Source organism: Ranitomeya imitator, chromosome 2 (assembly GCF_032444005.1).
Source record: "Ranitomeya imitator isolate aRanImi1 chromosome 2, aRanImi1.pri, whole genome shotgun sequence".
Lineage (NCBI taxonomy): Eukaryota > Metazoa > Chordata > Amphibia > Anura > Dendrobatidae > Ranitomeya > Ranitomeya imitator.
The window spans coordinates 325713363-325733585 of NC_091283.1; the positions used below are offsets into that span (position 1 = coordinate 325713363).

The 20223-nt window shown below is 44.9% G+C and overlaps 1 protein-coding gene across 2 annotated transcripts in view; it reads right to left on the reverse strand.

Moving 5' to 3' along the window:
* Nucleotides 1–15731: 15731 nt before the first annotated feature.
* Nucleotides 15732–20223, reverse strand: part of LOC138663527 (zinc finger protein 182-like) — a 41810-nt gene continuing 37318 nt past the window's right edge. The window contains exon 11 of one of the 2 annotated variants that reach the window (XM_069749766.1): nt 15732–19017. In XM_069749766.1, coding sequence (XP_069605867.1) covers nt 17603–19017 — 1415 coding nt within the window. In that variant the 3' untranslated portion in view covers nt 15732–17602. The remainder of the gene's footprint in view (nt 19018–20223) is intronic. The other variant, XM_069749767.1, reaches the window with a different exon arrangement.

The window sequence follows — 20223 nt, forward strand, 5'->3', positions numbered from 1 at the left end:
GTTTCGCGAAACCCGGCTCGACTCTAAAAAGGTCAAGGTCGCTCAACTCTACTCTGCACCATTAGACAAGTCTGGGTCTGGTGTATTGCATCAAACATCTTAACAGGGGCACACCTATATCTAAGACGCAAGCGCTAAGTACTAGTATCATTGCGCTAGCACCGATCTCTGGGGTCGCTACACAGGCGCATATCCAGCGCCCAGTACGCAGATACCGCTGGGACGGCACTTTGACTCCAAGGATCGGCGCTATAGCGCATGCGCCGGCATCTCCGCACATTTCCGGTCACATGACCGGCTGGAGCGCTATCATCCAGCACCCAATACACATTTTCTTCAGTGATTAGCGCTACTGCGCATGCGCCAGAGTCTCCACACATATCCAGGTCACATGACCGGCCTGGGAGCTATAATAACGCCGGGTTTTGGCATTTAACTCTAAGCCTCTTCACCACTGTGACACAGGATTGTGTCGGCCTGCTCCACTTCACCACCAACGCTTGCCCCCTGTATCTGGACAAGGAGACCTGGACGAGTAAGTCCAGTACATCGCTCAGATAAGTGTACCTTCATCCTAACTATACCTATAAGCTGGCTATTTTCCCCTTACTTAATAGGGACGCTATACCTTACTCCACCTGTCATATACCACAGTAAATGGGGAGTTCAGTACTGCAAATGTGAACCTGCATTCGTCTGTGCCCGTGATCGTATATATGACACAGGTATACCCAGTACTTTATTCAGTGCTTTCGCTAAGCATTCACTCTCTCAACTATTCCCTTGGGATCTTAGCCGTGTATGTTTTGCCCACAGCGCAATTGTTTTCCTTGTTCCCTCCGGGTCATTCCAAGAAAACCCTAGAAGGTTACTACCTTATCCACGGCCCCGATTATACATACAGGACAGGTATCCCCTTTTACTCATTATATACCTTAAATCAAGTTAAGCGTTATGGTCCTTCCTCTGATCCTTGTGTATATTAATTACAGCCACAGGTTTCCTTCCAGCCGGAATTAAAGGCCTTGCTGTACGGTGGCAAGCATTCGCTAATTTATCAGTCTGGTCAGTACTGTTATGGCATGTAATCCACTTTTATGGTTAGAGCCATGTACATAGAGACAACATGGCACATGTACGTTCAGGATACCACCTTACTCTCTAGCGCTTTTTCTGCAGTATTTATACAACCTAGGTGGTGGTCCTCCAGCCTTGAGTCTTACAGGGATGATTGAGTTCTCTCTTATTTTGTACACATGAGCGTAATATCACTAGCTTACTCTGGATTACTCCTTCCAGGTTACCACAGCATCCATGTACCCGACTCACCAGTCATTCTATGTCCTTCCTTTATAAGCAACAGATCTCAATAGGGTATGTCTCCTTTCCAATTGTATCGCAGATACTTATATAACTGTCTCCTTTGTACCTCTCTCCGTTATGTAACTACGCTTTAGTTTTACCTCATTGATCTCAGCGTATAATCTTTATCCTGATGATGTATGTCTCACCATGACTATGGTAATCTTGTGACATGGATTCCTCTATGTAAATATGTAAATATGTATATACGTCTGTCTGTTATTAATAGTGTTTTGTCCTTTGCTTGTTACAGCGATATTGTGATCAAGGCCACAGAGCTGGCCGAAACGTCAATTTTTCGCCTGATACCTCTTTCTATTGATGGAAATCAAATAAACTTTTGAGATATGCAAATTAATACTATACGTGTGCAGTGATCCTTTTTGAACTTTATGACTTGTGGGATCTAGTACCCCGTTCACTTGCACCGTGGACTCTACAGATTGAGTGCTAGCTTTCTATACTGCCCATATATACAGTGGGGCAAAAAAGTATTTAGTCAGTCAGCAATAGTGCAAGTTCCACCACTTAAAAAGATGAGAGGCGTCTGTAATTTACATCATAGGTAGACCTCAACTATGGGAGACAAACTGAGAACAAAAAATCCAGAAAATCACATTGTCTGTTTTTTTTATCATTTTATTTGCATATTATGGTGGAAAATAAGTATTTGGTCAGAAACAAAATTTAATCTCAATACTTTGTAATATATCCTTTGTTGGCAATGACAGAGGTCAAACGTTTTCTGTAAGTCTTCACAAGGTTGCCACACACTGTTGTTGGTATGTTGGCCCATTCCTCCATGCAGATCTCCTCTAGAGCAGTGATTTTTTTGGCTTTTCGCTTGGCAACACGGACTTTCAACTCCCTCCAAAGGTTTTCTATAGGGTTGAGATCTGGAGACTGGCTAGGCCACTCCAGGACCTTGAAATGCTTCTTACGAAGCCACTCCTTCGTTGCCCTGGCGGTGTGCTTTGGATCATTGTCATGTTGAAAGACCCAGCCACGTTTCATCTTCAATGCCCTTGCTGATGGAAGGAGGTTTGCACTCAAAATCTCACGATACATGGCCCCATTCATTCTTTCATGTACCCGGATCAGTCGTCCTGGCCCCTTTGCAGAGAAACAGCCCCAAAGCATGATGTTTCCACCACCATGCTTTACAGTAGGTATGGTGTTTGATGGATGCAACTCAGTATTCTTTTTCCTCCAAACACGACAAGTTGTGTTTCTACCAAACAGTTCCAGTTTGGTTTCATCAGACCATAGGACATTCTCCCAAAACTCCTCTGGATCATCCAAATGCTCTCTAGCAAACTTCAGACGGGCCCGGACATGTACTGGCTTAAGCAGTGGGACACGTCTGGCACTGCAGGATCTGAGTCCATGGTGGCGTAGTGTGTTACTTAAGGTAGGCCTTGTTACATTGGTCCCAGCTCTCTGCAGTTCATTCACTAGGTCCCCCCGCGTGGTTCTGGGATTTTTGCTCACCGTTCTTGTGATCATTCTGACCCCACGGGGTGGGATTTTGCGTGGAGCCCCAGATCGAGGGAGATTTTCAGTGGTCTTGTATGTCTTCCATTTTCTAATTATTGCTCCCACTGTTGATTTCTTCACTCCAAGCTGGTTGGCTATTGCAGATTCAGTCTTCCCAGCCTGGTGCAGGGCTACAATTTTGTTTCTGGTGTCCTTTGACAGCTCTTTGGTCTTCACCATAGTGGAGTTTGGAGTCAGACTGTTTGAGGGTGTGCACAGGTGTCTTTTTATACTGATAACAAGTTTAAACAGGTGCCATTACTACAGGTAATGAGTGGAGGAAAGAGGAGACTCTTAAAGAAGAAGTTACAGGTCTGTGAGAGCCAGAAATCTTGACTGTTTGTTTCTGACCAAATACTTATTTTCAACCATAATATGCAAAAAAAATGATAAAAAAAACAGACAATGTGATTTTCTGGATTTTTTCTCTCAGTTTGTCTCCCATAGTTGAGGTCTAACTATGATGTAAATTACAGACGCCTCTCATCTTTTTAAGTGGTGGAACTTGCACTATTGCTGACTGACTAAATACTTTTTTGCCCCACTGTATATATGTATGTCATATCCTAGAATGAGGAAAATGACAGCCCACAAAACTTGTGCTTCCCACAATAAGGTTATCACAAGAATCTGACTGCACAAGCGAAAATAATGCAAGGATAAATGACCACTCCATAAAATGGGTGTGAAGATGTTAATATTGCAATACCATACATCCCTATAATAAGGCACATAATATGCGTGCAGGATACTTCAATAATATAGAAACTTTAGTCATATGGCAAAAAGAAAAAATGTAACTGATGAAAAAAGGTGTACAACAAAAATGGTGATGAATGAGACAGTAGAAAAAATAGAAAAGCATAAGAGATGTTAATATATGAAATGTCTCAGTAATAGTACGCATAGGACCTGCGGGAGGGGGAGGGTGAGGGGGAACTAGACAATGCATGAGCCCAAAACCTCAATCCCATGGGAAAAAAAACAAAACAAAAAAAAAAACCGTCATACCCACAGTCCAAAGCCATAGATCTTACATAATGTTTCCTTGGTAAAAGATTTATATGATCATGATGTTTTAATGTCCTTTGAACAAATACAAACTATAATATCCCGAGGTCCCAATTCTTTTGCATTTACGTTATATGATTATTACCCAAACTATCTAATCTCTCCCATTAATAGGTGTCCTTAAATCACAAGGTCCCCAAGGTCTCATTTCCTTTTTATATACGTACATGTCTGTGGGAACTGACTCTGCTATAATGATAATTAAGGGGAAATGGGAAGGACTTGTCTCTGATGCTCAAGATGAAGACTCGGAGGAGATAAGGTATCCCCATCTGTTAATAATAGAATGATTCAGTTGTATATATCAATCATATCTGACTCCGTTACGACTTTTTAAAATGGGTCAGCTCCAATCCTCAGAATATTTGAGATGTCATTCACTAGATGCAGATTTTATACATATGATATGGGACTGCCCCATTATTTTTTCCTACTGGAGCGAGGTAACATCATTGCTGACATCCTTAATACAAACCCTTGGTCCTCTTAGTCCACTAGTCTGTTTATTTGGGGTGTTGGTTGAGGAGACATGGGGACACTATGCTAGGATTTTCCTGCACGAGACACTTTTTCTGGCCAGGAAAGTGTTGGCATTACGTTGGATGGGTGGTTCACATCCCTCTCTCAGAGCTTATGAGAGCATATGAGCGAATTCTATATCAGAATAGGAGGTGTTTAGGGAAATTTGACAAGATTTGGGACAGGTGGAACTCTTCTCATCTTACTATACTAGTACGTAGTGGTCCAGTACCATCGTGAATATTATGTTTAGAATGCATCGAATTCTATTTTATGGCATCACAAGACTATTAATATTGTTTAACTATACTTGGCGGCAGGATAGTTGTAGTTTAATTAGTTATGTTGTGTCATTTTGAGCTATATACTACTAAATATATATGGCTAAATATTGTTTTTTGTTTATTTGCTAATTAATCTATTGTCCATACAGCATTATATGGACTTGAGAAACTAAAATTGTACAAACAATTTAATGTACAAATTTGCTGTTCTTTTATAACTACTTAGACAGATGCATATGTATTATTGTGGTTGTATACTAATGTGTACATTTTGATTTGTGGTTTAACCCCTTCCCGACCTTTGACGCCACGTAGGCGTCATGAAAGTCGGTGCCAATCCGACCCATGACGCCTATGCGGCGTCATGGAAAGATCGCGTCCCTGCAGACCGGGTGAAAGGGTTAACTCCCATTTCACCCGATCTGCAGGGACAGGGGGAGTGGTAGTTTAGCCCAGGGGGGGTGGCTTCACCCCCTCGTGGCTACGATCGCTCTGATTGGCTGTTGAAAGTGAAACTGCCAATCAGAGCGATTTGTAATATTTCACCCATTATAACGGGTGAAATATTACAATCCAGCCATGGCCGATGCTGAAATATCATCGGCCATGGCTGGAAATACTAGTGTGCCCCCACCCCACCCCTCCGATCTGGCCGGTACACTGCTCCGGCTCCCCTCCGTCCAGTGCTCCGCTCCCCCCCCGTGCTCGTGTCCGCTCCCCCCGTGCTCCAATCACCCCCCCGTGCTCCAATCACCCCCCCTGCACTCCGATCCACCCCCCCCGTGCTCCGTTCCACCCCCCCCGTGCTCCGTTCCAGCCCCCCCGTGCTCCGTTCCAGCCCCCCCGTGCTCCGTTCCACGCCCCCCGCGCTCCGTTCCACCCCTCCCGCGCTCCGATTCCCCCCCCCGTGCTCCGATCCCCCCCCCCGTGCTCCGATCCCCCCCCCCCGTGGTCCCCCCCCACCCTATCATACTTACCGATCCAGCCGTGGTCCCGTCCGTCTTCTCCCGGGCGCCGCCATCTTCCAAAATGGCGGGCGCATGCGCAGTGCGCCCGCCGAATCTGCCGGCCGGCAGATTCGTTCCAAAGTGCATTTTGATCACTGAGATATAATCTATCTCAGTGATCAAAATAAAAAAAATAATAAATGACCCCCCCCCCCCTTTGTCACCCCCATAGGTAGGGACAATAAAAAAATAAAGAAATTTTTTTTTTTCCACTAATGTTAGAATAGGGTTAGGGTTAGGGGTAGGGTTAGGGGTAGGGCTAGGGTTAGGGGTAGGGTTAGGGGTAGGGTTAGGGTTAGGGGTAGGGTTAGGGTTAGGAATGTGCACACGTATTCTGGTCCTCTGCGGATTTTTCCGCTGCGGATTTGATAAATCCGCAGTGCTAAACCGCTGCGGATTTATGGCGGATTTACCGCGTTTTTTTCTGCGCATTTCACTGCGGTTTTACAATTGCGATTTTCTATTGGAGCAGTTGTAAAACCGCTGCGGAATCCGCACAAAGAAGTGACATGCTGCGGAATGTAAACCGCTGCGTTTCCGTGCAGTTTTTCCGCAGCATGTGTACAGCGATTTTTGTTTCCCATAGGTTTACATTGAACTGTACACTCATGGGAAACTGCTGCGGATCCGCAGCGTGTGCACATACCTTTAGAATTAGGCTATGTGCACACGGTGCGGATTTGGCTGCGGATTCGCAGCAGTGTTCCATCAGGTTTACAGTACCATGTAAACATATGAAAAACCAAATCCGCTGTGCCCATGGTGCGGAAAATACCGCGCGGGAACGCTGCGTTGTATTTTCCGCAGCATGTCAATTCTTTGTGCGGATTCCGCAGCGTTTTACACCTGTTCCTCAATAGGAATCCGCAGGTGAAATCCGCACAAAAAACACTGGAAATCCGCAGGTAAAACACAGTGCCTTTTACCCGCGGATTTTTCAAAAATGGTGCGGAAATATCTCACACGAATCCGCAACGTGGGCACATAGCCTTAGGGTTAGGGTTGGAATTAGGGTTGTGGTTAGGGTTAGGGGTGTGTTGGGGTTAGTGTTGTGGTTAGGGGTGTGTTGGGGTTAGGGTTGTGATTAGGATTATGGCTACAGTTGGGATTAGGGTTAGGGGTGTGTTGGGGTTAGTGTTGGAGTTAGAATTGAGGGGTTACCACTGTTTAGGCACATCAGGGGTCTCCAAACGCAACATGGCGCCACCATTGATTCCAGCCAATCTCGTATTCAAAAAGTCAAATGGTGCTCCCTCACTTCCGAGCCCTGACGTGTGCCCAAACAGTGTTTTACCCCCACATATGGGGTACCAGCATACTCAGGACAAACTGCGCAACAATTACTGGGGTCCAATTTCTCCTGTTACCCTTGTGAATCTAAAAAAATGCTTGCTAAAACATAATTTTTGAGGAAAGAAAAATGATTTTTTATTTTCACGGCTCTGCGTTGTAAACGTCTGTGAAGCACTTGGGGGTTCAAAGTGCTCACCACATATCTAGATAAGTTCCTTGGGGGGTCTAGTTTCTAAAATGGGGTCACTTGTGGGGGGTTTCTACTGTTTAGGCACACCAGGGGCTCTGCAAACGCAACGTGACACCCGCAGACCATTCCATCAAAGTCTGCATTTCAAAAGTCACTACTTCCCTTCTGAGCCCCGACGTGTGCCCAAACAGTGGTTTACCCCCACATATGGGGTATCAGCGTACTCAGGAGAAACTGGACAACAACTTTTGGGGTCCAATTTCTCCTGTAACCCTTGGGAAAATAAAAAATTCTGGGCTAAATAATTATTTTTGAGGAAAGAAAACGTATTTATTATTTTCACGGCTCTGCATTATAAACTTCTATGAAGCACTTGGGGGTTCAAAGTGCTCACCACACATCTAGATAAGTTCCTTTCAGGGTCTAGTTTCCAAAATGGGGTCACTTGTGGGGGGTTTCTACTGTTTAGGCACATCAGGGGCTCTGCAAACGCAACGTGACGCCCGCAGAGCATTCCATCAAAGTCTGCATTTCAAAACGTCACTACTTCAATTCCAAGCCCCGGCATGTGCCCAAACAGTAGTTTACCCCCACATATGGGGTATCACCGTACTCAGGAGAAACTGGACAACAAATATTGGGGTCAAATTTCTCCTGTTACCCTTGGGAAAATAAAAAATTGCAGGCTAAAAGATCATTTTTGAGAAAATATTTTTTTTTTTTATTTTCATGGCTCTGCGTTATAAACTTCTGTGAAGCACTTGGGGGTTCAAAGTCCTCACCACACATCTAGATTAGTTCCTTTGGGGGTCTAGTTTCTAAAATGGTGTCATTTCTGGGGGATCTCCAATGTTTAGGCACACAGGGGCTCTCCAAACGTGACATGGTGTCCGCTAATGATTGGAGCTAATTTTCCATTTAAAAAGCCAAATGGCGTGCCATCCCTTCCGAGCCCTGCCGTGCGCCCAAACAGTGGTTTACCCCCACATATGGGGTATCAGCGTACTCAGGACAAACTGGACAACAATATTTGGGGTCCAATTTCTCCTATTATCCTTGGCAAAATAGGAAATTCCAGGCTAAAAAATCATTTTTGAGGAAAGAAAAATTATTTTTTATTTTCATGGCTCTGCGTTATAAACTTCTGTGAAGCACCTGGGGGTTTAAAGTGCTCAATATGCATCTAGATAAGTTCCTTGGGGGGTCTAGTTTCCAAAATGGGGTCACTTGTGCGGGAGCTCCAATGTTTAGGCACACAGGGGCTCTCCAAACGTGACATGGTGTCCGCTAAAGAGTGGAGCCAATTTTTGATTCAAAAAGTCAAATGGCGCTCCTTCCCTTCCAAGCCCTGCCGTGCGCCAAAACAGTGGTTTACCCCCACATATGAGGTATCAGCGTACTCAGAACAAATTGGACAACAACTTTCGTGGTTCAGTTTCTCCTTTTACCATTGGGAAAATAAAAAAATTGTTGCTAAAAGATAATTTTTGTGACTAAAAAGTTAAATGTTCATTTTTTCCTTCCATGTTGCTTCTGCTGCTGTGAAGCACCTGAAGGGTTAATAAACTTCTTGAATGTGGTTTTGAGTACCTTGAGGGGTGCAGTTTTTAGAATGGTGTCACTTTTGGGTATTTTCAGCCAAATAGACCCCTCAAACTGACTTCAAATGTGAGGTGGTCCCTAAAAAAAATGGTTTTGTAAATTTCGTTGTAAAAATGACAAATCGCTGGTCGAATTTTAACCCTTATAACTTCCTAACAAAAAAAAATTTTGTTTCCAAAATTGTGCTGATGTAAAGTAAACATGTGGGAAATGTTATTTATTAACTATTTTGTGTCACATATCTCTCTGGTTTAACAGAATAAAAATTCAAAATGTGAAAATTGCGAAATTTTCAAAATTTTCGCCAAATTTCCGTGTTTATCACAAATAAATGCAGAATTTATTGACCTAAATTTACCACTAACATGAAGCCCAATATGTCACGAAAAAACAATCTCAGAACCGCTAGGATCCGTTGAAGCGTTCCTGAGTTATTACCTCATAAAGGGACACTGGTCAGAATTGCAAAAAACGGCAAGGTCTTTAAGGTCAAAATAGGCTGGGTCTTGAAGGGGTTAATAAACAAATAAAAAAAAAATTAAAAAAAGGAAGTTTTTGTATGTTCTTAATTGTTTTTACATAGTCACGTACAAGTGCTTCTCACTAAATTAGAATATTATCAAAAAGTTCAATGCAAAAAGTGAAACTCATATTATACAGAGTCATTACAGAGTGATCTATCTCAAGTGTTTATTTCTGTTGAATATATCTGCAGCCAATGAAAACCCAAAAGTCATTGTCAGTAAATTAAAATAAAAACATCTGCAATGGCTTCCTAAACATTTAAGAAAGGTCCGTAGTTTGTTTCAGTAGGCTCCACAATCATGAGGAAGACTGCTGACTGGACAGATGTGTAAAAGGCAGTAATTGACACACTCCAGAAGGAAGGTAAGCCACTGTAAAATATTAGCATTTCAATAATAAAAAAATATATAGATTACTTAACATATGCAGGTTCTAACTATCAAATAGATACTCTGGGTAGAGAGTGACTGAGTTATTCTGAGGATTTTGCCCATACATCTGTTCTCTGTCAGAACTATAGGGCTTTTGTCAGAACTGTGGCTATTTGCAGATAGTAAATGGTTCTTAACCCCTTTCTGACATATGACGTACTATCCCGTTGAGGTGGGGTGGGCCCATATGCCCACCGTCAAGATAGTACGTCATCACCGATCAGCCGCGCTCACGGGCGGAGCACGGCCGATTGGGGCCGGGTGTCAGCTGACTATTTCAGCTGACATCCGGCACTATGTGCCAGGAGCAGTCACGGACCGCTCCTGGCACATTAACCCCCAGCACACTGCGATCAAAGATGATCGCAGCGTTCTGGCGGCAAAGGGAAGCATCGCGCAGGGAGGGGGCGCCCTGCGTGCTTCCCTGCGATGTGATTGCGTTGCTCCAAGGGTCTACTACCTCCTCCTCCCTGCAGGCCCGGATCCAAAATGGCCACGGGGGGCCTTCCAAGAGCCTGCTCAGAGTAGGCGCCGGGAAGCCTCCCTGCAGTGCCTGTCAAAGAAAAAGGGAAGAGGTGTACACCCAGAACTTAAGAAGATGGGAGGGTATCTACGGGTGCTGTCATGGACTCCGAAAAACACCGTTAACCGGTGAGTAACTAAGACTTTATCGGTCGTCCATGACAGCACCACAGAGAGAATTACAGAGAGTAACTATTTAGGGAGTAACTACAGCTTGCAGCACCCTTACACCAAAAGACAGGTCCGAGGAAGCACCCAGGTTCAATCTATAATGGTTACAGAAAGTGTTTGGAGAAGACCAAGTAGCAGCCTTACATATTTGGTCGATCGACACCTCTAATCTCTCTGCCCACGAGGCCGCCATAGCTCTAGTGGAATGCGCTTTTAGACCTTCAGGCGCAGGCTTGCATTTTGAGACGTATGCCAGCGAGATAGCCTCCCTGATCCATCTAGCTAATGTAGCTTTTGATGCTCTATGACCTTTCCTGCTACCCTGATAGGACACGAATAAGGCGTTATCTATTTTCCAAGGATCAGTCACTGCTAGATACTCTAGGATACATCTTTTTACATCTAAAGTGTGTAGTTTCCTTTCCTTATCATTAGTAGGATTAGGGAGGAAAGATGGAAGAACTATTTCCTGTGTTCTGTGGAACCTGGACACTACCTTAGGAAGATATGCTGGATCAGGGGACATTATCACTCTATCATCCCTAAGTTGCACATAAGGGGGAACCCTGGATAACGCCTATCCTACGACCTGACGTTAGGGCCACCAGAAAGGCTACTTTAAGAGAGATTTTTTTAATAGAGGCTGAAGAAATTGGCTCAAATGGGGCCTCTGTCATGGCTGAGAGGACTAGGTTTAGGTCCCACAGCATGACCCTATTCTTCACCATTGGCCTAGACCGTTTTGTTGCGCTGATACATCTGCTGACCCAGTAATTTTCGGCAATATTGCAGCCAAAGAGGGCCCCTAAGGCTGACACCTGTACTTTAAGAGTATTTGGGGATAACCCCATATCTAACCCCTTTTGCAAGAATTCCAAAATCTGGTCTATTGGTGTTGACTGACCAGCTACTACCCCTGAGTTTTGAAGAAATCTCTTCCAAATCCTGACATAAATTTTTGTGCTGATTATTTTTCTGCTCTTCAGCAGAGTATTAATGAGGCCCGGAGAGAACCTCCTATCTTTTAACAGCGCCCGCTCAAAATCCACACCGTCAGATGAAGGCCAACCGCCCGAGGATGGTAGACTGGGCCCTGGGTTAAGAGATCCGGGATGTCTGGTAAGACCCATGGGTCAGATATCGACATGGTCCTGAGGCATGAAAACCACGTCCTTCTGGGCCAGAAGGGGGCAATTACTATAACTGTGGCCTTGTCCTTCCTGATTTTCCTCACCACCAGAGGAAGTAGAGATAGGGGAGGAAAGGCGTAAGCTAGCCTGAAGTTCCAGTCTATGAGGAGGGCGTCTACTGACAGAGGATTTTCTCTGGGGTTTAGAGAGCAGAATTGTTTTACTTTTCTGTTTCCTTTTGTGGCAAAAAGATCTATCTCCGGTTGACCCCACCTTTCCACAATGAGGTTGAAGATAGCGTCGTTTAGTGACCATTCTCCCTGCCTCAAGGTGTTGCGGCTTAAGAAATCCGCCGTAGTGTTTTCTATTCCTCTTATGTGAAGAGCTGTCAACGAGAGGAAGTGCTGCTCTGCTAGCTGGAATAGACAATCTGCCACATTCATTAGGGATTTGGAACGGGTTCCGCCTTGATGATTGATATATGCCACGGTGACCCGATTGTCAGAGAATATCCGCACGTGGTGGCCCTGCAGACAGACAAGGAGTTTTTTAACTGCCTGCTCCACTGCCATTAACTCCTTCAAATTAGAGGACATTTCCGTTTGAAGCTGGTCCCAAAGTCCCTGGATTATAATCTCACCCATGTGAGCCCCCCCAACCAGAAGGTCTAGCTTCTGTGGTGATTATACGGGTTACGTTGTATTCCCAGGGAACCCCCGTGGATAGGTTATTTCGGTCTAGCCACCATTCGAGGGATATAATAGTGTTTCGGGACAAGGTCAGCTGGCTCTCTAGGTGACCCCTCCCCCCCCCCCCAATTTTTTGTTGTAATAACACCTCGCTCTGAAGTATCCTTGTATGATACTGGGCCCATCGGACCGCTGGAATGCAGGAAGAGAGAGACCCTAACAGAGACATCACTTTCCTAAGGGACATGGTGGGGTTTCCCAGACGCTCAGGGGCAGACATTACTTTTTGTAGTTGTTCTAAACAGTGCCCCCCTGTTTTACCTACTATGAGGAGATCGTCCAGGTAGGGGATTATCAGAATGTCAGACTCATGTAGGTGGGCCATTACCTCAGCCATGACCTTAGTAAATACACGGGGGGCGACCGATATACCAAAGGGGAGAGCCCTATACTGGAAATGTCTGACCACCCCATCTAACCAGACCGCTACCCTCAGGAATCCTTGGTGTCCTGCATAAATTGGAATATGGTAATAGGCATCCTTTAAATCCAACACCACCATAAAACAGTTTTGAAACAGTAGTTTTATTGCGGTGTTAACAGTCTCCATTTTAAACAGTTGTATGGTCAAAAAATTGTTAAGAGCCCTAAGGTTGATAATAGTTCTGAAGGAGTCGTCTGGTTTACGTATTAGGAATAGAGGCGAGTAGAATCCTCTACCCCGTTCTCCTTCTGGAACCTCTGATAGGACTTTCTTACTGAGCAGGTCGCGAATTTCCGTTTTCAGGGCCATCTGTTCTGCTGCAGAGGACCTTAGTGGGGTAACCCTGAAGAAATTCTGAGGGATAGAGGAGAACTCTAGCCGTAGACCCATAGCTATTATTCCCAAAATCCAATTGCTACTGGATATATTGGACCAGGCTGGGTAGAAGGCAGATATTCTACCTCCCACCGGGGCGACTAATCATTGTGGTGGCTTTTTGATCTCACGGGATGGCTCCTAACGTTCCCCCACCTCCAAACATGAATCCTGTACCTCTTTTCTTTTTCTCGTCCCATCTGCCCTGATCCCTGGCTGGCCTTCTGCGTAAGAATCTTTTCCCTGTGAAGGGACGCCTGTAAGAAGTGGTCGGTAGACTGGGAAATTTCTTTTTCTCGTCACCGACCTTCTCTAGTAGTTCGTCTAGAACCGGACCAAACAGGTATTCTCCTTCGCACGGGATAGAACAAAGACGGGACCTGGCCTGAATGTCGCCGTCCAACACTTCAGCCATAGGACCCTGCGTGCTGCATTCGATAACCCTGCAGCCCTAGCTGCCATCCTTGCAGAATCTGCGGATGCATTTGCGAGAAAAGCAGCGGCATTCTGGATAGTCGGTAGGGATTTTAATATGGATTCCCTAGAGGCTCCATCTTCTAGATTAGACCCTAGTTGGTCCAGCCAGACCATCATTGATCTGGCTGCACATGTCACAGCTACTGCAGGTCTTAGAGCACCAGCCGACATCTCCCAAGCCCCTTTAAGAAACGAATCTGCTTTCTTATCAAGAGGATCTTTTAAGGAAGCCCTGTCATCGAAGGGAATAGAGGATTTCTTAGAAGCTTTAGCCACTGCTGCGTCTAATTTTGGTGCTTTATCCCACGTGTTCACTAAGGAGTCATCAAAGGGAGATCTCCGCTTAAAAGCCAGTGGTAGGGAGCCCTTTTTTCTGGCTTTTTCCACCCTCTTTTGACAAGGTTCTGAACCCTGTCATTAAGTGGAAATGATTTGCGTTTCCTTGGGTCTAGACCGCCGAACATTAGGTCTTGCGCCGAAAGTTCTTGTTTTTCATCAGCCACCCCCATGGTGGATCTGACGGATTTAACCAGTCTGTCTATTTGATCTAGTGGGAAACAGAATCGATTAGCATCCTCCTCTGAAGAGGACGCAGAGGACACAGAGGCTTCCGAATCATATTCTTTCCTAGGGGCAGTAGACGAATCTGAGACGCTAGGCTCCTTTCTTTTCTTGGAAGGCTCCCTTTGGGACAAGGATTTTAAGGAATCTTTTACTTCTCTCCTGATAATTTCTCTAAGGTCTGAAGTAAAATCGGGAGATTCTTCCGCCACCTATGGGAGCGGAAAAAAAACCCATGTAATTTAACCAGTACTACCGCTATACCATGTGTATATATATTTCCTTACTCCCTACCGTCCGTCGCACACACGACTGACATAGTCTTTTAGGGTAGGCGTCTGGCAAAGGGCGACTACATAGTGCACACTCCTTATTCTTTGCTTTACCAGCGCACTTTTTCCCCTAAGGAAAAGACTGCATCAGGGCACGTTCACGAAGATCTCTTACCCAGGCAGCAGCGGTAGGTACCGGATCTTTGGGGGAACGAACCGGATCCTTCAGTCTAGACGAAGTCTTGCGACTGGGCTGATCACTGCGTCCGCGGGTCTTCAGCTGGGGGTTAGCATGGGACCTTTCTGAGGCTCTGTCCTGCTCCTGCTCCAGCAGACTGACTGGAGCTTCTGGCTCATCCATTGCTGCAGATGGGCTCATTAGCAGCACTGCAGCCTTCTGTGCGGCTATATATAGCCCTTCCTCCGGATCCGGATTGTTAGGTGTGTGGCCAGCTGTACCCCCCCTCCCCACGTGGCCGCCAGCCCCCCACAGCCCCCGGCCGCCCTCCACCGCTGCTCGTGGCCACAGCACAGCGGCGTCTGCAGCAGAAGCCGGCCGGCGTCTGACTTCCGGTTTAGGCCCCGCCCCCTGCCGCATCACTTCCGGTATCGGAAAGAACGCACAGGGACATGCAGGGAAGCCCGGGCATGGCGCCACCGGCCGACCCCGCCACGCCAAGCCCCCCGGCAGGATGACTGACAGGACGCAGGAGCCACAAAGGCTCCAGGAAGACCGCACAGACCCCTGGGGGCGGGGGGGAAGTGGAATACTCACCGTTGCTGGCACTTGGAGACGGATGTCCTCTGGACTCCGCTCCCCTGCTCCGCTCACTGACGTGGAGCCCTACCCGGACCCACCGTGGTGCTTCCAGGGACCCGCACTGCCCGAGGTAGGAGACCCCCTCGCTACCCGAGTCGGACAGCCGGCCTGGGTATCAGATGAAATACAGATATGATCTGTATGGCATCCTGTCCTCCAGGAACAGGAAACCAACTGATGCGTGGGAGAGGTGCCGCCCTTATGTATCTGTAGGTTTCCTGTTCCTGAAGGGTGGATCCCCTCTCTCCGTGGTGCTGTCATGGACGACCGATATAGTAAGCTTATTATGAAATTCATTGATCAAGTAGGAGAAACTCAAATGGGATAATCCCGAATTTCCACACCTCAAAAATCTACAAGACCCAAGTTTCTGGAAGTAATACAGAATAACAAGGCTCAATCAGATTTTTGAAGATTTAATTTTATTATCATTTTAACAAATTCACATAAAGTTTGGGATCCCCATAGCGATTTTTATAGATATTTGCAAATGAGACATGCCATAACGCACCAGTTTCCATATACTAGGATGCGAATATCAAGATATCCTTTGATAGGAGTGCTATCAACTCAAGTAGCCACGGGCGCAATATCCTCCCTATATACCTTTATTCTAAACTCCAGAATTGCCTCTACTCAACTTGCTGTAGAGAGTAAATGGTGGCAATTAATCCCCTTTATCACTGATAATCAGTGGAATGATGCTCTAGAGACACATTCGATTGTGTCGCCAGCCGCAAATAATAAAATTAATTCAACTATATATACTTCAACAATCCTACCTGACCCCGAGTAGACTACATGAGTTTGGCAGACTGGTAACTGATGAATGTCATAGGTGCAGGGAGTCTGGAGCAGATTTCTGGCCTCTTATTTGGAATTCTAGGATAGTACGAAGATACTGGAGTGAAGCGATAACTAAATTAGGACAAATATTTGGGATACCAATTGATTGTAGTCCAGAATTGTGTATCTTGGGAATTGTAGATAATAATAATAATCTTTATTTATATAGCGCCAACATATTCCGCAGCGCTTTACAGTTTAACAGTTTCAGAGACAACAGTCATAGGTAACAACGTTAATAATACAATAATAAAGCAAAATAAGACGACCCTGCTCGTGAGAGCTTACTATCTACAATGGAAAAATAGTGGGTGCATTATGACAGAATATTTCTCTGGGAAGTTCTATTTATGGCTAGGAAAGCAATAGCACTGAGGTTGATGGGGGGGGGGCTTCCTATTATTAATCAGTGGAAAAAAATAGTGAATGATATAATACTATATGAGAATATATTATATAGATATAGAGGATGTCCCCAGAAATTCCATAAGATATGGGAGAGATGGTGTGATTCACCCTTAATGCACCACTCCTAATGCCATGACTCCATCTATCTCACGACACGTACCCTGAGGTATATCCCTTCCAGTATATGAAAGTAATGGTATATGTAGACTTAAAGGGACACGGTCTCCTGAATTTGGAGGGAACAATCTTCAGCCATGGAGGCGGGGTTTTTGGGTGTTTGATTCACCCTTTTCTTACCTGCTGGCTGCATGCTGGCTGCAATATTGGATTGAAGTTCATTCTCTGTCCTCCATAGTACACGCCTGCGCAAGGCAAGATTGCCTTGTGCAGACATGTACTACGGAGGACAGAGAATGAACTTCAATCCAATATTGCAGCCAGCAGGTAAGGAAAGGGTGAATCAAACACCCAAAAACCCCGCCTCCATGGCTGAAGATTGTTCCCTCCAAATTCAGGTGACAGTGTCCCTTTAAGGAGTGTTTTTTTTTTATTTATTTTATTATGACCCAAATTGGTACGAGTTCTGAATTCTGAGAAAGAACCTGTTAATTTGAGTGTGTAATGCTTTGCAATGGAAATTGTCTCAAAATGCTATGCTCCATTCTGTATGTTCGCTTTTCTTTATTTATTTACTCTATTATTGAGAGTGTGATGTTACATCCATGTTATTGTGGAAGGCGACTGTATGGATTATTCTGACCTTACACTGCATTGTTATGTGTTTGTAACCTTATCCTGCGGAATCTTTCAATAAAAAGAATTAAAAAAAAAAGTTAATTTCTGTATAAAACATTTCCCACATTCTGAATGGAAAAAGGCTTCTTCTCTGTGTGAGTTTGCTGGAGGATATCAAGATTTACTTTCCGGCTAAAACATTTCCCATGTTTTGAACAGGAAAAAGGCTTCTCCTTGTGCGAGTTCTCTTATGTGTAGCAAGAGTTGATTTATCTACAAAACATTTCCCACTTTATAAACATGAAACGGGCTTCTCCCCTGTGTGAGTTATCTGATGCATCTTAAGACCTAATTTCTGTCTAAAACATTTCCCACATTCTGAACATGAAAAAGGCTTCTCCCCAGTGTGAGTTCGCTGGTGGCTAACAAGATGTGATTTTAGGCTAAAACATTTCCCACATTCTGAGCATGAAAAAGGCTTCTCCCCAGTGTGAGTTCGCTGGTGGCTAACAAGATATGATTTGTGGTTAAAACATTTCCCACATTCTGAACATGAAAAAGGCTTCTCCCCAGTGTGAGTTCGCTGGTGACCAACAAGACTTGATTTGTGGCTAAAACATTTCCCACATTCTGAACATGAAAAAGGCTTCTCCCCTGTGTGAATTCGCTGGTGACTAACAAGATTTGAGTGGCAGTTAAAACATTTCCCACATTCTGAACACGAAAAAGGCTTCTCCCCTGTGTGAGTTCTCTGATGTTTGCTAAGACCTAATTTGTGACTAAAACATTTCCCACATTCTGAACATGAAAAAGGCTTCTCCCCAGTGTGATTTAGCTGGTGGCTAACAAGATGTGATTTTAGGCTAAAACATTTCCCACATTCTGAACATGAAAAAGGCTTCACCCCTGTGTGAGTTCTCTGGTGACTAACAAGATTTGATTTCCATAAAAAACATTTCCCACATTCTGAACATGAAAAAGCCTTCTCCCCTGTGTGAGTTCGCTGGTGACTAACAAGATTTGATTTCTTGTTAAAGCATTTCCCACATTCTGAACATGAAAAAGGCTTCTCCCCTGTGTGAGTTCTCTGATGTTTGATAAGACCTAAGTTCTGTCTAAACCATTTCCCACATTCTGAACATGAAAATGTCTCCACCCCTGTGTGAGTTCTCTGGTGACTAACAAGATTCGATTTCTGGTTAAAACATTTTCCACATTCCGAACATGAAAAAGGCTTCTCCCCTGTGTGAGTTTGCTGGTGACGAACAAGATTTGATTTGCAGTTAAAACATTTCCCACATTCTGAACATGAAAAAGATTTCACCCCTGTGTGAGTTGGCTGATGACTAACAAGATCTGATTTGTGGTTAAACCACTTCCCACACTTAGCAAAGGATAGATTTTCTTGTTCTGTGTTTTTTTTTTTACGTTTAAGAAAACACTTTTCTAGGGGAAAACTATTTCCATATTCTGAATGAGGAATTGGCTTCTTTGCATTAGGAGCAATTCGTTTTTTAATGCTTATTTTGGGACTCTGATTTTGCTTAGTAGTCGGTAATGAATCACGTGACAGATTTTTGCTATGAAGGGTTGATGGTATATCGGGAGCAATGGAATTCACTTCAACCGTGTCCTGTGGGATCTCAAGATCATCTGACTTAAAAATTGAAGGTGTCAGCTGTCCCTCTGATCTCCTGGTACAGTCATCTGCCAAGAATAAAATGAATTATCATTTTTGAATTAAAAAAAAAAAAAAAAAAATCACGGATATTTTAACATTTCTACATTATTTATTTAAACAGTCCGTAAAAATAGCAAGCGGTGTGAAAATATTGAATTATTTACCAAGACAATGACAGTTCACAGTCTAATAGAAAACCTCATAGGATGGAGCGGTGTACAACTGTTTGTTCATTCTGCCACCCAAACAAGGAATAAAAAGCCAACAATGTTATGTGGGCAAAAATAAATACCAAAAAAAGTTTATTCTCATCCCGCAAAAACAAAAGTCCCCACACAAGTCCATCATCTGCCAATGGAAATATCTTAGTTACTTACAGGTAATGGGATTTTACAGAGCCCTTGACAGCACTATCTGAGGCCGGTTTCACACGTCAGTGGCTCCGGTACGTGAGGTGACAGTTTCCTCACGTACCGGAGCCACTGACACACGTACACATTAAAATCAATGCATCTGTGCAGATGTCATTGATTTTTTGCGGACCGTGTCTCCGTGTGCCAAACACGGAGACATGTCAGTGTACGTGGGAGCGCACGGATTACACGGACCCATTAAAGTCAATGGGTCCTTGTAAAACACGTCCCGCACACGGACGTTGTCCGTGTGCAGTCCGTGTGCCGTGCAGGAGACAGCGCTACATTAAGCGCGGTCCCCCCCACTGGTGCTGAATCCGCCATTCATATCTTCCCTGCAGCAGCGTTTGCTGTAGAGAAGATATGAATAATAGTGTGTAAAATCCAGATCCAGGTCCCCCCCCCAGCTGTTATTAAAATACTCACCCAGCTCCCGGCTCCCTCGCTGCTTCCTGTCCTGGCCGCACCTTGTACTCTATGAGCGGTCACGTGGAGCCGCTCATTTACAGTAATGAATACGCGGCTCCACCTCCCTCTGACTCAGCCTCTCCAGCCGCGCTTTCCTATGGTGGATTCCACCTCTCTCACACCCCTTGCCCCAGCGGCAAGCATGGCAGAGGAATTGGTTTTCTCCTGTCAGATAACTGCCCCTTCACCCCAATCCCACTGCCACCCTCCCTTCCTTTGAGGTGCACTCTGTGCGCATCTACTCCCCCTCCAACTGGCTGTCATCTACTGTCCCCCAGGGCCAGCCACCACCTTCTTTGACCACTTCACCACCTGGCTACTCCATTTCCTCGCCGCTGACATCCCCACTAT